The sequence below is a fragment of the Eptatretus burgeri genome, chromosome 14, assembly GCF_056783735.1.
Source record: "Eptatretus burgeri isolate ZD-2024b chromosome 14, Ebu_testis_v1, whole genome shotgun sequence".
NCBI lineage: Eukaryota > Metazoa > Chordata > Myxini > Myxiniformes > Myxinidae > Eptatretus > Eptatretus burgeri.
Window position 1 is genome coordinate 57352078 of NC_140974.1, and position 16647 is coordinate 57368724.

At 41.8% G+C, this 16647-nt stretch overlaps 1 protein-coding gene across 7 annotated transcripts in view; it reads left to right on the forward strand.

The window, feature by feature from the left end:
- The window catches only part of LOC147013304 (RB1-inducible coiled-coil protein 1-like), a 126080-nt gene that overhangs the window by 10783 nt on the left and 98650 nt on the right, over positions 1–16647 (forward strand). For 4 of the 7 annotated variants that reach the window (XM_085855012.1, XM_085855009.1, XM_085855015.1 and 1 more), the window contains exons 3-8: positions 3161–3266; positions 3383–3509; positions 3656–3829; positions 4027–4229; positions 9100–9856; positions 14280–14450. In XM_085855012.1, the coding sequence (XP_085711138.1) occupies positions 3196–3266; positions 3383–3509; positions 3656–3829; positions 4027–4229; positions 9100–9856; positions 14280–14450 (1503 nt within the window). In that variant the 5' untranslated portion in view covers positions 3161–3195. Of the gene's footprint in view, positions 1–3157; positions 3267–3382; positions 3510–3655; positions 3830–4026; positions 4230–9099; positions 9857–14279; positions 14451–16647 lie in introns of all 7 variants that reach the window. The other 3 variants (XM_085855014.1, XM_085855011.1, XM_085855010.1) reach the window with 2 other exon arrangements.

Here is a 16647-nt window from a genome sequence, read left to right on the forward strand (position 1 = left end):
CTGGAATTTAAATTCCAGATATAAAGCGAAGAAAAATTTTTTTTGGTTTTTGCCCAACTTTTCAAGGCTTATAAACAAGCTGATGAACATGTAATTCATATATAATGTGAAGTGAATAAACATTAGAAGCGATGAAAATCGGTGAGGTCGTGAAATGCCTGCGTACATAATTAGTTGGGAGGCTGGGGAAATTCCCGAGAGACATTTATTATGCACACATGCACTTTAAAGCTACATATGAAATGTACACGTACACTTTCGTACACATCACCACTGATTTGTGCACATTTAAAAACTAAAACGACGTGTCGAAAACTTAATAGTGCATGTTGTCATAATAATGAAAATAGTCATGATTAATATTTGAAGTCTTCAATTAAAAAAAATTAAAAATTGTCCTTTCGTTGGCGTTTTGTATGTGTTGTATGCTGTGGGGATGTCCAGGGCTGTGTTCAGTTACCATGCAGCCAGCTAGCGTTTGCCAAGCCAGCCGTTCATTATAATGAACTTCAGTTCATTATATCGATAATTATCGATAGTTTAGAATGGTGTGCTTGCTTGAGTGCTTAAGCCACTTGGCGAGTGCTTTACAAGAAACTTGGAAACTGAACATACCCCTGAACATATTCATGACATGGCGACGAAGATAAATATCTATACCATCATTATTTCAGCTGTATCGATGAATTCGTTCCTCAGGGGAACACGACACGACACATGGCAAGTTAGAGGTTGGTAGGAATCAAAAGCGGGTTTTATTTTAATTGTTATATTTTTTTCCAAAACGTTGTTAAAAACACTTTATTCAGTCAGTGACACAAACATTGTATCAGATGTGAAAAATAACAAGACATTACAACAATCGGTCAGTTCGGCGAAGGAGGAGTCACAGGATCTCTCAAATGTGCTAATCGCTAATTATTCTGAAAACGACAATGGTACAAACACAACCTATACATCGATTTAAAGGTAATTTTATTTCTCATCTAATGACACAACTTTCAAGGGTGAAAGAAGTGTTTGTAGAAATAAGGTTACCCCCTTAGCTAATTTTTGCAAATTCACACCCTGCAAAAATTCCTTTGTGGGAGGGGGATGGAGGGGAATGGGTGTGATGAGAGTCCAGAGGGTGGGTGGTAGGGTGGTAAGGTGGGAGCAGGGAGGGGAAGGAGCTGAAGTGGGAGGAGCAAACGCTGGGTACCTTTGCTCGTTAATAATAAATGGTCACCCGGTGCCATGTCTGTGTTGTACAGAGGGTGACCCCAGCTGACCAAAGCGAGTTAGTTACTAATGACGGTCTGCACAACATGAACCTTGTGCACCCGTGTATTATGAAGGAGGAGCACGTCTGCATTCAACATTCACTTGGCGTTTGTCCTTGATGGCCTGCCATAGTTTCCGTACTAGTCTGGCATAATATTCTGTCAAGACTGTAGTTTTGTTAGGCATATGATCAATCAAGAGGATGCTCTCGGCATCCCAGAAAATGGAGGCCATTAACTTGTGGCAAAGGGTTTTTGTGAATGATGGTGAAAACTGAACAGAGCGCCACAAACATGTTGGTGGCCTATCAGCTTTGTATCATCTCATTTCTTGTCTCACAAGCTCAACCAGGCTGCACTTACTAAGCCAACAACCCAAAGACTTATTCCCTCCCAAAATCCAGGCTAACACACAACTGTGGAATTTCCTCCGAGTCTGTCCAATCATGTTCTCCCGATTCCTTGAGAATGGGAAGCCATCGCAATCTCATGTTATCTCCTATTCCAATTTCCTATCTTTTTTTACTCTCACCGACTCTGTTCTCCTACGCATCTGCACTTTTCAACATTGACTCGGTTTGTCAGCTTTTCCTGTCTTCACGTGTTCCTCGTCTACTCGGCTTGCTCGGTTCCCTTGTCCTGTCTGTTTGTCCCTACATGCACTCGCTGTGTGTTCATTCCTTCCCAGTTTGTCTGTCTTCTCTTGTATGCCAACTTTCTCTGCTCCATTGCTGTGTTAATGTCATCCCTGTCATTCATCTCTTCACTGAGCCTTGTTCTTTCTTTCTCTCTTTCTTTCTTTTATTTTAGTGCTTCCTGGAGAAATCCGAGGTTCTATGGATATATAGGTCACTTTATAGCGATTGTCCTTGATTAAAACCTAATCCTGGGTAACAGTTCATACACCGTTGACATCAGATGGCTGTGCTGACCTCAGCTCGTTATCCATCAGAGTCGTGGTCACACAGAAATTCAAACACCCACTTGGATAATTTAGGATCTGGGGGTGGATCTTTCCCATTCACTGGCACTGTTTGTTCATGTATTTGGAGTGTGCACCTTTACATAAAGAAAATCTGACGATACCTCGATGCTCCACTTCATTAACATTCATGATTGCATGACGGCACACTTCTGCATTGCAATATGAAACAACAAACGTCATCCAGTCAGATTAATGAAAGTGATGGAATGTAACACACCTGGATTCTGATGCACCGTACTCTGTTATAAAGTGTCGGTACTGCCAAAGCAGTTTCTTGGCAAGGGTTATTCTGGGTGGTTTATAATTGCATTCCCAGCAGTTGTTAGGGCAAGAATTTGGAATTTGACCAGGGTGATGGTGATAGATAGCCTATTCTTTGTGAAGGACACCATGGGATCTTTAACATCCACTAACTAATGCTGGCAGACGGGACGTCCGATTAACATCCATCCGAGCGAATTCACACACAATGGTGAAACACTGAGCTGACTGTTGATAGCTGGGTCAGTATTCAAACCCAGGCTAGATTGTTTAAAGGTGACCTCCAGGGTCGTGCGTACCTCCAGGACATTCCTTCCAGCCCATAACAAACATCCCTGTAAGTTTATATAATGTAAAATACGCTCGCTCTAGGTTTCCAAAGGACACCCGGTTTCTAACACCCTTTGAACGCCTTCGTAATATAATTCGCTGCAAAAATAACACCAATATAATCCCCTACAGGTGACTGTTTGTCATTTCTAGGAGTAGGTTGTTGCTTTGACCGACTGAGAGAGTTGATGTCTCGGCATTCCCACAAATTGTCTGTGTCTGGAATCTCGATTGAGAGAAACTTGTTCCCATTGCTTTGTCACCTTAATCAGGACGCCTTACCTTGGCGATGGTTTTGCTATACGAATGCTCCTTCCAGCAGGTCAACAGGCCAAGGTATAAGCTCTACAAGCTGCCATGAAGCTGTACGTTTTCCTTGTTAACACCGGTTCGATGCTCACCTTTGACACCGAATTGGCCATCCAGAGGTAAATCGGTTTTCTTTTTCTTGCTGTGCTTCTTCTATCATTGTATATTTTTCTCTCCACAACTGTCAATGTCAGCTCTCCTTGTTATAAACTCTAAACGACCATTTATCCTGTAGTGTGACAGAGCTAAAAATGGCGATCCAGAAGCACCACCGGATCAGCATTCATCATCAAGTGTTGGTGGTGAATGGAGGCGAGAGCATGGCACCAGAACGTAGAGTCTGTAGCTACTGTGCTGGCACGGTAAGGGAGGTATTGCAAAGTAACTGTGAGGAACTGTGAGGTGTGAGGGTGAACTTTTTGTCAGATTTGGAATGGTTCTCCGTGAATGCCCGAAAGATCTTTGCTAAAATGAGGTCATCATGTCTGTACAATGCATCTTTACCCAGCAGGACACAAATCCAATTTTCCTATTCAGCAAGGAGTTGATCCTTCGTGACAAATCACCCGCCGTGCCTCGTGTCGTCTTCCCAGCTGAGACTGAGATTGAGAACAGAGTGGAGGAGACTTTGCTGATGCCACCGGTCTTCCACACCGTGGCCATGCGGGCACAGCTGGCTCTGGTGTGTCGATTTAGAATGTAGGAGATGCATGTTTGGTGTGGGCTCGAGTAGTGGTGTGTTTTGTAATTGAGGAAGTACCGTACAGGAAGTGATATTTCTCAGATGCATCGTGGAATGGAAGATGCACTTGTTATACAAGCTTATTAACTGTCCGTCAAGACGTCAAGAGCTCTGTGGTGTGTGCTCCATTCTTACAGGACATGCAAGAAGCGGCTGAACAACTCTCTGAGTACTGCAAGAATCTTGTCCACGATGAACATTTGCAGCATCAGGGATGGGCCTCCATTATGGCCAACCTGGATGACTGTCTTCAGGCGTACAGCCGTCTTCTTGCAGAATTCTCACGTGCCTACAGACTATTCTGCAAAGATAAAAACACCATATTAGTACAACTTCAGGGGTGAGCTATGAGTTATATCTGATAGTTATTTCACTTACACCCATACTCCCTCTCCCAATCCCGGCCCTTCGTTTGTCACACTTCTCATTCAAATTCCACGCTCGTGGCTGCTTCTTCGCTTTTCGTATGCAGCACATGGCTGCGGGTAGCATCATTTACTGGGGGCGCAGCTGTGCCACTGGGATGCTCATTGCTTTGCTTATACCTCACAAGTTCATCACTTTGGTGTGCAAATGACTTTACCTTCTGTTGACATACAAATTAATCTTGCTTGAGCATTCCAAGCCAACTCCAGAACATCACAAAGATTTATAATTATCTTCCCCACAGAGCTTCGGAAACCTTTATTTGTGCCTTTATCACATCACCTTTGCTGAAATGTAATTACCCTCGCCGAAGGAGAGGGTATTGCATTCAGTCCTTTTGTTTGTTTGTTTGTGTGTGTGTGTGTGTCTGTGTCTGTTTGTTTGTCTGCACTGAACTTTCATGTTTTTCTCCACAAACGCTTATTGGATTGAGAAAATTTTCACCATCGGTGCAACTATTCATTCATGTAGAATGTTTTAATGACAATTATGATGTCATAGGTCACATGGTATGGCAGCCATATTAGAAAAAACTTTGGACCTCTGTATCTCTGAAACCACACCAAGGAAAAAATTTAAACTTGGCACATACTCCTCATGGGGAATAAGTGTGATTTTTTGATGATGTCATACGTGCCTTCGTTATCATGTCATAATTGTATATTGGTAGAGTGAAAATATGATCCGTATCACCTAACCCCCAAAAAATTGCAACAAAACGTTTTATTGTTTTAAATGTTTTAATAGGTCATGCTGCGTGCCAGAAAAAAGTCTCGGGTAATCTGACCCAGGTAAAGGGGTTAATTTGCATATTTTCAAGATGGCCACCAGTGAAAATTTCAATGCACTACAAACTTTTTTATGGTTGATTTTAGACCCTATAAATGTATTGGCAACATATAGAAACATGGGGTTTCTGAATCAAATGAACATAGTTTCTCCCACCTATGACGTAACTATGACGTTTATGACGTCATAGCACAAACCGAAAGCCAACCCCCTTTATTAGGATGAAAGAGCACAAACGAAAAGCCCCACCAAGAACATCACAAGGTGATTATGAATAACTGCTGTTTAGGCCTCCCATATGCACTTGTACGGTACTGCCATCTGTGACTTTCAACTAAAACAATAGAATTTCTGGAACTGCTGATATTCACCTTTTCAATGTCCTTCAAAAGCATTGTCATGATGATTGTCAGCAGTACGAGCTTCCCAGCTGCAGTCAACAATGATAGGCGAAGATACGGACTTACTTATTCTGCTGCTTCACCATTTTGCTGAAGGTGGCAACCGGGACTTGTACTTCCGATCTGACAAGACGCAGGACCAAAGCAGCGTGTATCACATAAACAGACTGAAGAGCCTCTTAGGATCCCAGGCATCTACCATGATGCTGTTCGTACATGCCTTTACTGGATGTGATCCGACTTCGCGCATATTTGGGGTTGGCAAGAAGTCTCTCTTCCAGAAAGTCATGAAAGGTGATGCTGGTTTGAGGTCATGTGCCCAAGCATTTGCTACACCAGGTCAAAGCACAGATCCAATTGTAGAGATTGGGTACAAGGCAATGGTCCAGGTGTTTGGCGGAAAGGGAACAGATACTCTCATTTCGTTGCGCCACAGCATCTTGACAAAGAAAGTGGTATCGGCTGTGTCGTTTGTTACCCCAGAGCGTCTGCCGCCAACTGAAGTGGCAACTAAGCACCATTCACTCCGCACGTATTTCCAGATCATGGCATGGATGGGATAAGAGGCAGATTTGGAAGCAACAGACTGGGGATGAAAAACAGAGGAGAATCAGTTCATCCCAGTGATGAATGAAATGAATGCCACACCAGACTCTTTGCTTAAGGTAGTTCACTGCAACTGCACTCCCGGGTGCAGTACTCAACGTTGCACATGCAGAACCTACGGTCTACCATGCACATCAGCTTGTGGACAGTGCCAAGTGCAGTCATGTAACAACCCTTTCAATCAAATGTTGGGGGATAACAATGAGAATGATGACAATGACAATTCTGAGATGATGTAGGGCGACAATGGGCATGGCTTATGGTAAGGCTGTGTGGCATACATACAGATTTCTTTTAGATTGATGACGTCCCATCTATGTAATTACAGGAAAGGGACAGCTTAACTAGTTCAAGGAGTTAAATGATAGCATCACATGTCATTACATATTAATTATAAAACAGCAGATTTTCTATGGCATACTCATTTATCTTTTAACTGTGACATCATATACGTCATAGTTACGTCATAATACATCATAGGCAGATGGAACTATGTTTATTTGATTCAGAAACCCCATGTTCCTATCTGTTGCCAATACATTTATAGGGTCTAAAATCAACCATAAAAAAGTTTGTAGTACATTGAAATTTTCATTGGTGGCCATCTTGAAAATATGCAAATTAACCCCTTTTTCCGGGGTCAGATTACCCAAGGCTTTTTCTGGAATTCACCATGACCTGTTAAAGCATTTAAAACAATAAAACGTTTTGTTGCAATTTTTTGGGGGTTCAACCGTATCATTGACTCTACTATATGTAGAACGCCACATCACTATGAAAAATTTTGAGGGTCATCTTGGGATAAAATGGGCACAAAATTATAATTTAATGACGTCATCGGTCACGTGATATTCCAGCCATATTGTTAAAAAAGAAAAACCTTCACAAATCTTCTCTAAAGTGGCTGAACAGGTTATGATGAAACTTTACACGTATGACCACCTCTCCATGAGGAACAAAAGGTTCATACATATGTCATAGGTCACATGGTTTGGCAACCATATTGGATTTACCCAAAAACCTATTCAAATCTTCTTCTCCAAAATGGCTCAATAAATCGAGGGGAAACCTCACACACGTATTCCCCAAGCCGTGGGTGTGCAAGTTGTTTTAAGGAATAATTGATAGGTCATATGGTTTGGCAGCCAGATTGGATTGAAGAAAAAGATTTAAAATGTTTTCTCGAGAACCGCTTAATCAATCGACATGAAAGTTCACATTTATGATCTAGCAGTGATGCGGAATGCATGTTTTAAATTTCAACTTGATCTGATGCATGATCTGGCGGCCAGAATTATTTAATTTTTTTTAATATGGGTTCTGTTTTTTTGATATCTCAATCAGCAATGCTGTCTTTTCCTTTTTGTTCCTGAGAACGATGTCCGGTCGCAAGGCTTTGTTGTCTATGTTCATGCTTGATGGGATCATCAGGTCGTATGTGAGCATGAGATCCTTATTTTCAATGATTGCCCTTGGTTCGTGTTTCCATGAGTTTTCTGGTACTGCGATATTGAAGTCTTTGCAGGGTACAGCTGTTCTGTTGTGCCTTTGTGTGTACAGTTGTTCTGTCATGAGTTTTTTTTTTTTAACATCCCGATAAGAGGTGACTCGTAATTTCTGGTTCTACCTTGCAGAACCTACACTTTGCCATGTGTGTAGTGTCCCTGGTCTTGGACATTAATAATGGTTCGTTCTCAATCTCAGTTGAGCTGATTAGGTGTGTGTGTGTGTGTGTGTGTGTGTGTGTGTGTGTGTGTGTGTGTGTGTGTGTGTGTGTGTGTGTGTGTGTGTGTGTGTGTGTGTGTGTGTGTGTGTGTGTGTGTGTGTACACACACACACCGTTGCTTGCTTGTATTAACATGAAATGATAGGAACTCGACACTTCTCATCCATGGGTATTTCTCGTATTTCCGTGAGGCTATGTATATCCAGGGATTAGATAATTATGGTTAACCAAACTGAAGATGCCACACTTTCGTTTAAATGCTGAAAATTATGTTGAAGAAGAATTTTAATTTCAGATTTTGTGCTCACCATGGCGGGTTAAAAGAGCCCAGCAAGCAAAACCGAGTCACTGAAAATGCGCGCAACACATGTGCAAATGGCCTCGTTTAGCATTCATACGTCATTTTGAAAGTCCCTTATTGTTTTCCTGAGATAGTTTGTGAATCATTTCAGAAATAATTAAAATGGTACTTGATTAAATGTTGTTGCTGTTGTTATTGATATTTTTCTATGCAGAACCATCTGTCCTGGTTTTATCTGGACACTTAACTGATGTTTCTTACCTTTACGAGTCGATCACACTCTAGATTATTGCCCGAGTATCATTCCATTATTATAATTTTGATCCATTGAGTTTATCATTGGATAATCTCCATATGTCGGTCAGGTTTATCAATTTTGTTGAACTAAAAACACCTGCTCCCTCTGGGAGCACCCTGGGGATGAGGGGTGAATATTGGGAGAGGACAAATATATATTTGTGCCATGGCTAGTAATCACCTGTCTCCAGCAGGGGTCAGTAAACCACTTGCACTATGCCATGTGTCCAGGCAGAAATTGTGTCATTTCTCCCCCACACCACACCCTGGTTGGTGGGGGGCAGAATTTTATTGTGCCCATGACCTCACCCTGGGCACCCCCCAGCACATATGCAACATTTTGTGGAGAATGGCCCAGCAGTTTTTTGTTTTTTGGTTTTTTTTTTTTCCCTATGATTTGTGCACACACACACACACACACACACACACACACACACACACACACACACACACACACGCACCCACACACACACACACACACACACACACACACACACACACACACACACACACACACACACACACACACACACACACACACACACACACACACACACACACACACACATACACACACACTTTATTTAATATAGTTGTATGAAGAATTGTGTGTTTCTATCCACCCACCCACCCCCCCCCCCCCCTCCATCCCCCAAACCACCAGACTGGGCAGTGCAGTGTCTCTGATGGCACAGATCCCGCTCCTGGAATGCTTCACGGCAGCAACAGCACAGACTTCCACCAAAGAGAAAGCCCAAACAACAACGACAGTGTTGAAGCAGCAGGAGAAGCACGATGCTCAAATAACCCCCAGCAAATCTCCAATTCGGGTTACAGAATTTAAGGGTGCGAGGATCCTTTCCAAATCCAGTGATTTTGTAATCCCAGAAAAGACCTGCTCACCTTGCTGTGCAGGAAGAACCCCAAGCAGACAGCTTGGAGGTGGAAAACGGTTCCAAGAAGAATGTCTCGATCCAAATGTTAGAAAAGGAAGCAAGAGAGACAAGGACAATCATGTAGACAAAGTTGTCAAATTGAAAGACAACAAAGATGTGGATGGATTTACAGCAGGTATCGAGGACAGTAATGTAGAAGGACACAATAACAGAAAGGATGAACATAGAGTCATGCAACACCAGGGTGATGATTTACTTGAGCAGGGTGTTGAGGGTCATGGTGTTCTTTTGCGGAAGACCACCGAAGGAGTCCAAGGTTCCAGTGTACAGGATGTCATATTCACTGATGTAAAAAAATCGCTCAATAAATTAACCATGTCTGGGTTGAGTTCTCAGGAGTCAAACACTCGTAAGGCGTCTGAAGCAAAAGCTTTTAGTGTCAGCTTGCTGGATTGGCTGAACGTTCAAGATCGTCCAAATGACGTGGAGGCTCTGGTGAAGGAATGTCTGCACACCGTCAACACGGTGAGTATGGCGTCTTCCTTGAGCATGTTCACCAGACAATTTTGCTAATTAAATGTCCAAGGTCTTGTTGGAAAGTAATGCCTCCTATTATTTTTTATTGAAAATGGGTAAAGGTATTCAAATGAAAGGGAGAGATACTAACATCAATCTTTATTCTACCTTGGTGCATATTTATTTCTCAACATAATCACCATTGTGATCCACACATTTCTGTTAACATTCAAGTACTTTTGTGATGCCATCAGGATAGAACTATGCGTCCTGCTGACTTAACCTTGACATCATCATCAGAATAAAAATGTTCTCCACGAAGGTGTTCCTTAAGTTTGGGGAAGAGATGAAAATCTGATGGAGCCAAGTCAGGGCTGGTGATCCTTTGTGGCGGTACTTCATTGAGCGTCTCTTACTCTCAGGATCGTAATGGTCCACTCAACTGTCATCTCCAGTCATATCGCCTCGAGTCATCTCTCTCACCTCGAGTCAGTCATCCCAACTTTAGTCTCCAGCTCTTCACACTTCACAACATCATGCTGCCCTCTGCCATCTTGACTAAAGGCCCGGTCACACCTTGACGTTTTAGCCAGCGATGGCAACGTATTAAAATGTATGTAAAATGCTGGCTAACGTAGAACTTTTGATGTCTTTTTTTTTAAAGATTCGGACGTATTCATAGCGACTTGGTCTTATGTATAACGCATTGGTAACGGACACAGAACGTTTCGTTGTGTTATAGATAACTTATACCAACGAATGCTGAACCTGTTGTCGGCCTACACAACCGATGCCCAACGATAGTCTAACTTAGGCATAGCGCGTTGCACGCATCGCCGACGATGTCGTGACGTAGCCTATTAAAAAGCTGACGCACAACGATTCGAATCATAACTGCCGTAGAAATGGAAGTGACAACATCGCGGTCACACCTTGACGATCTTGCCAGCGTATGCCGACCTAAGAAAAATGTGTCTAAAATGTTGGGGCACGTCAAATACGGTATGAGTAAGTTTGGTATACGTGAGTAGAACGCTAAAGTACGCTATCTTACGTCGTAGTAAGTAGAGTACGTCAAGAAATTTTAAACATGTTCAAAATTTTACGACGTACTCGGCGTATGACACACGTTCCGCATGCGATAGGGATAAGTTTTACACATGATATGTGGACGCTTACACACGTCCACAAAGGCTACTTATAAGCTACTCATAAGTCGAAACACGTCGCGGTAATGTCTTTTTTTACGCGAAACTTATTTCTAACTTGTGTTTGATGTGCTTTGAACCAATTCTTTACGTAGTCCCAACACACATCGACGTATGTAGACGTATTCCAATGACGTCTTCCGGTCGACAAAAAAAAATAAATTAACGTGTTTCTAGCTTACAACTGCCATATAAAGACGTGTTCCCAGCGGTTTTGGGAATTGGTATATAAAAATGGTGTTCATAAAAGGGGAACCCAACAGTGTTTTCGAGTCCTTTTTGAGTCGATGTCCATGTCAACAGTATCAGTATCAGTATCAGCATTAGTATTAGTATTAGTAGTATTTTGTTCATGTTGGCAGTAGTAGGTGATTGTGAGGGGGAGGGTGTGGGTTATGATGGATCGTCCTTGCGTCCGCGTGTCCACGGGTAGGAGACATCTTTTCTCCATTGTTCGAAGTTCTTCGCGGCTAATTTTTTTATGGGGCTTTTTCAACAATGAGCTATCGCTAGTTTTTACGATTTAGGTCTATTCATAACGGGTTGGACAAATGCACAATGAACTAATAATGTGCATAGATCGCTTTGATTACTTATAGATACGATATAACAATGAATAATTATCGTGAAGCCGGTCTTCACAAACTATCCCCAACGATAGCCTAACTTATCCATATCGTGCGGCAGTTTATCTTTGCCGGTGACGTAGGGTTTGCTATTCATAGGCTGCCACTCAACGATTTAAATGGCTGCATCTCCACTATTGAAAGTAGACGCTTGCGCTCAACAATTGGATTTTTTTTACACTCAACGACTTTTAAACGGTACCACTCAACTATTTTCATTGTCTACAATGAACGATTTAAATTGCTGTCACTCGCCTTTGTTTTTTGACGCTGGGGTTTGGAAATTTGAAGCGTTTCTTCTGAACGTGTTAAAACGCTCAAACTCGACTATTTTAAATAGACGCTGCCGATGGACAATTGGAATCATAGCCAAGCTAGACATCGAAGTGTGAACATCCTCGTCATGCCGAAGAAAAGTTTGAAGAATGCTGCAAATAAGTGTCCTGGCCGTGGCCGTGGACGTTGACGCAAGGACGATCCATTATACCGACGTCTTTCAGCCTATGAGTAACTTAAAAGTAACATCTGTCGATGTGTGGCAACGATCGCGTAACGTGCCAACAACACGTTAATCATAGGTTAGAAATAAGTTTCGGGTACGCTAAACATTACCTCGGCGTGTCTCAACTTATGATTAACTTACAAGTAGCATGTGTTGACGTCTGTCAACGATCGCAGACCGTGCATACAACTTGTGGCCAGCGTAGCGGAACGTGTGAGTCATACGTCGTGAAATTTCAAGCATGAAAAAATTTGAGGACAACCAAAAAGTACAACGTTTAAAGCCAGCGTACAACGACGTATGGCAGTGTTTTTCAGCGTGCTCTCAATATTATCAAAACTTACCCATAACGTATTCAACGTGTGCCAGCGTTTTAGAAAAAAAATTCAAAAATCGGCTAAAACGTCAAGGTGTGACCGGGCCTTAACGTCGTGTCAGAATCGAGAAACTTCACATCCAGCGGCAGGAAGAACTAATGTGTGGACTGTGCTTTGTTTCATTTGAATATCTTTACCTTTTTTGGAGAAATAAAAGGAGGAATTGCTGTTCAAAAAGAATAGAAGGCCCTCATATAATCCCCTTTCCCCCATCATCGCCATTATGAGGTTTAGTTTAATTAACCGACATTCTCCTTTGTCGGTGAAAATGATTTGTCGGTGCCTTTTACTCAAGGCATGGCCTTTGGGTTTCCACCACTGCAAAACAAACTAACTTTTTCAACAATTAAATATGATTGAGACATAGAGGAAACTTAGTAACTGGGATGTAGGTGGAACACATTGGGCTTTAGGATTCCCTTCTTGTGCTTGATCTCCTTGTGCAATACCATTTGTAAATTTGCTCTACAAAAAGGAAGGACTTGTTTGTTAACCTCGGCCATCGAAGATGGACGGAGGTTACTGTTTTCACCCCTGTCTGTTTGTTTGTTTTGAACAGTATTACAGAAAAACTCTTGGACGGATTTCGACGAAACTTGGTGGGGGGTTTATATTAGGTATGGTCCAAGGATCATGCCATTAGATTTTGGACTAGGTCCAAAGTCCAATATGGCCGCTATGGCGGCCATTTTGAAAAAATATTTGAATTTTTGTTTTTGCATTTTTGCATTTCTACATGTTTTAAGTAATTTCCAACCCAAAAAAAAATTTAGAGGAAAAAAAAAAAAATTTGCAACTTTTTTTTCAAAAAAATTTCGATTTTATTTGAAAAATATTTGAATTTTTTTTTTTGCATCTCTACACGTTTTAAGTGATTTCCAACCCCCCCCCCCAAAAAAAATTTGTTAGACAAAAGAAAAATTAGAAATTTTGCAACTTTTTTTTCAAAAAAATTTCGATTTTATTTTTTGGGCATTTCTACATACGCATCGATCTAGTTTAGTTTATTCAATCGTGGTTCAGTAGAGTCTGATCCGTTTTGACCTACAATGAATAGGATATCAGGTTCACTTAAGTGACCTAGCAGTATTGACGGCGGAGGTTTTGCACTCTACCGAGTGCTCCCCCTCTAGTTTTGTTTGAAATGGGGTCATACCTCATACATAGGTGCTGAAGTAATCTTGTATTGTGACTGCCAAGGCCACAGAGCTATGAACCTTTAAAACCCGAACTCGACATCATTTTTCCTGTTTGTTTGAATCATTTTCCTGTGTTTTACATAAGTCATAAATAACCTGATGTACTACAGTATCACTGAAATAGTGATACTGTAGTACGTCAGGTTATGTAAATGTTAGACCCTCACCACCACCACCTCCGCCTGCTGTTATTTATTTATTTTGGCACAGGTACCCATGCAAGTTCATTGTTGTCTGCAATAACTGGGTAAAAGTCTCTCATCTGCGAATTAATTGAAATAGGCTGGGAAAGTTTACAGGCCTTTAACCTGATGATTGCAATTTTACTTACAGTCCAAGTTGACGCAAATAGGATTAACGGACCACACGATTGGAGACACGATGCAGTTAGCAAACCAATGATTGAGCACAAAGTGACTGGACATGTTTGTGGGAAGAACTGTTGATCCAATGCTTGTTTTCATGTCTGTGTGTTGATCAACTTGATTGTCCCTTTGGATCATCCTTTCCTTGACCTCAGTTGGAACCTAAGATGGTGGAGCCATTCCTGCACGAGTGCCAGGAGGTGTACTCTAACATAGACAAATCTGCGATGAAATCCATTCGAGGCCTGGAAGAGCGCCTCTTTGCACTAGACCAGGTGCTTGCCAGCTGTACCCGTCTGCTGGCTGAGCAGCGTGAGCTTGCACAGGTAATTTGACTTCCTTCTGTGTGGGCTCACTCAATCTCTCCTCCTCCCCCCCATCCACCCCCAACTCCCTGCGCCCCAAACCCTTTGTACTTTTCTTTAATTTATAATGTTGGATGAAGGCCTCGATGAAACAAACCTATTGACTGTTTCTGTTTACTCTGCCATCAAGTGTGGTGGAGACATTTGACCGGCATCCTGGAGGTTCTGGGTTCAAATCCAATTGAATACAGCAGGATAAAAGCAGTTTATTTGAAGCTTCTGGAACCTGAGCTCATGTCAGAGGAATAACCATGTTGTCATTGAATTGTCAGTTCAAACCAAGCTGGCTCATTAATGACCTTCAGGAATGGGGTATTATACCTTCCACACCTGGTTTGGTCTATGTGTGACACCGTTCCACCACGCATTGTGGTTGACTGTTAATTTATTAAGGGCAACTTGGGATGAAGAAGCAATCAAAAGACAACATGGCCTCCAAAATCCCAGGAACCAAATGAAAATTATTTCTCAAAACTGCATTGAAAGAAATTGACGACATCTCATTCTCTATCTGTTATTAGGTCAGCTCGCTGACCTAATATAACCGTTCGATGTCCTCAGGTCCTTCCGTCCGTCCGTCAACAATTTTTATTTTTCTATCTCCTCCGAGATGTCTCGGCCGATTGAGTTCTAACTTGACACGATGATAATACTAGTTGCTCTCTATAGATCGTCTGAGCCCTTTTTCACATTTTCGCCTCAGGGTCAAGGTTACAGGGTCATCAAGTGCAAAATGACCGATTGGTTGAATGGCCTATAAGGAAGCATCGGGCACCTATAATGCAGAATGGGTTTAATTGGGATTATTAAGCAGATTTAATTTGACCAACTAGTTTCTCATTACCTGTGTCGTCTGGCCCTGTTTATTGGGCAACACTAGGTCCGCTGACTTCAACACGGCTTCGCGGGTTATTTTAAGTTCAATTTAAATTCTGTTTTCATTTTTCAAAGTCGCTAAGGTTGATTAACACTCGGTTGCATCAAGTTTTGTGAAAATTGAATGTTTATATACTCGGTCTGTGTGGAAAGCATTGCAGCGAGGGGTAGCTTCCATGGGTTTCCATGCCATATAAGGAGGCTGTCTTAAGTTGTAGTTGATTTCTGTTTTTACTTTTGGGACCTTCTTGTGTAGCTAGCTACACGTTTAATGAAGATGATATTCGTGTAAATCCGCTCAGAAACACACTTTTCATGACGAAAATATATTCAATTCAAATAACTGTGAGACTCTGGAAGGGACACCACATGCTTTCCGTTCACTGCTTCACCTCGTAACCTGTTCTCCTGAGGAACTGCTTATTCGTAGCATCTGTGAGATTAATGTTTATATTTTAGATGGTTTGGGGATGTGCTCGACAAGTATCTGAAAGAATTCCGTTGAAAAACGGACGTTTTAAGATTTTGTTGGGGCATTTCATCTGACGGCGAGCTGGCTGGTCACGTGAGGCCGCACAGACGTGCAGTTGTCTGGCAGCAAGTGATTGAGCTTCTCGGTGGCCCGAGGGTCTTTTTTAGTTGGGGTCCAGCTCTGTCCTGGATACAGCCATTAAATGCACACACTTAGAGTATTTATTTCACGGCCATAAACACGGGTTTGAAAATTGTATAATAATGATGGGAATGATTCCTAGAATATGGAGATTTTTACTTCGAGCGGCCTCACGCGTTTATTTTAAATTCAATTTGAATTCTGTTTTCACTTTCCGTAGTCACTAAGGTTGATTAACACTCGGTTGCATCAAGTTTTGTATCTGAGCTGAAGTCAAACCCGCTCGGGTGTATTTTGTCTTCATATTTATTCATTTCTAACAATTTATTACTTCCGCCACTAAAGGTGGGCATAGGTTATGTTTTCACGTCTCTGTCTGTCTGCCTGATTCTGTCCACAACTCGTTGAAATATCCTGTTCACAGACGAACAAACAGACAAAATTTGGTGGAGAGGTTGGGTGTGTGACAAGGAAGAATTGATTCAATTTTGGTGACGATCTGAATACAAGAATTTTTTTTCCAGTGATTCTTGGCCATTGAGAGATGGGGCCAACAACGATGGATATATAGCATGATATTTCAAAAAATTGTGAATGAGTTATTTAGGTGACGAGAACAAGTCGATCTGAATTTGGTTCAGATCCGGATCCAGATTCGGTATTTAAGAG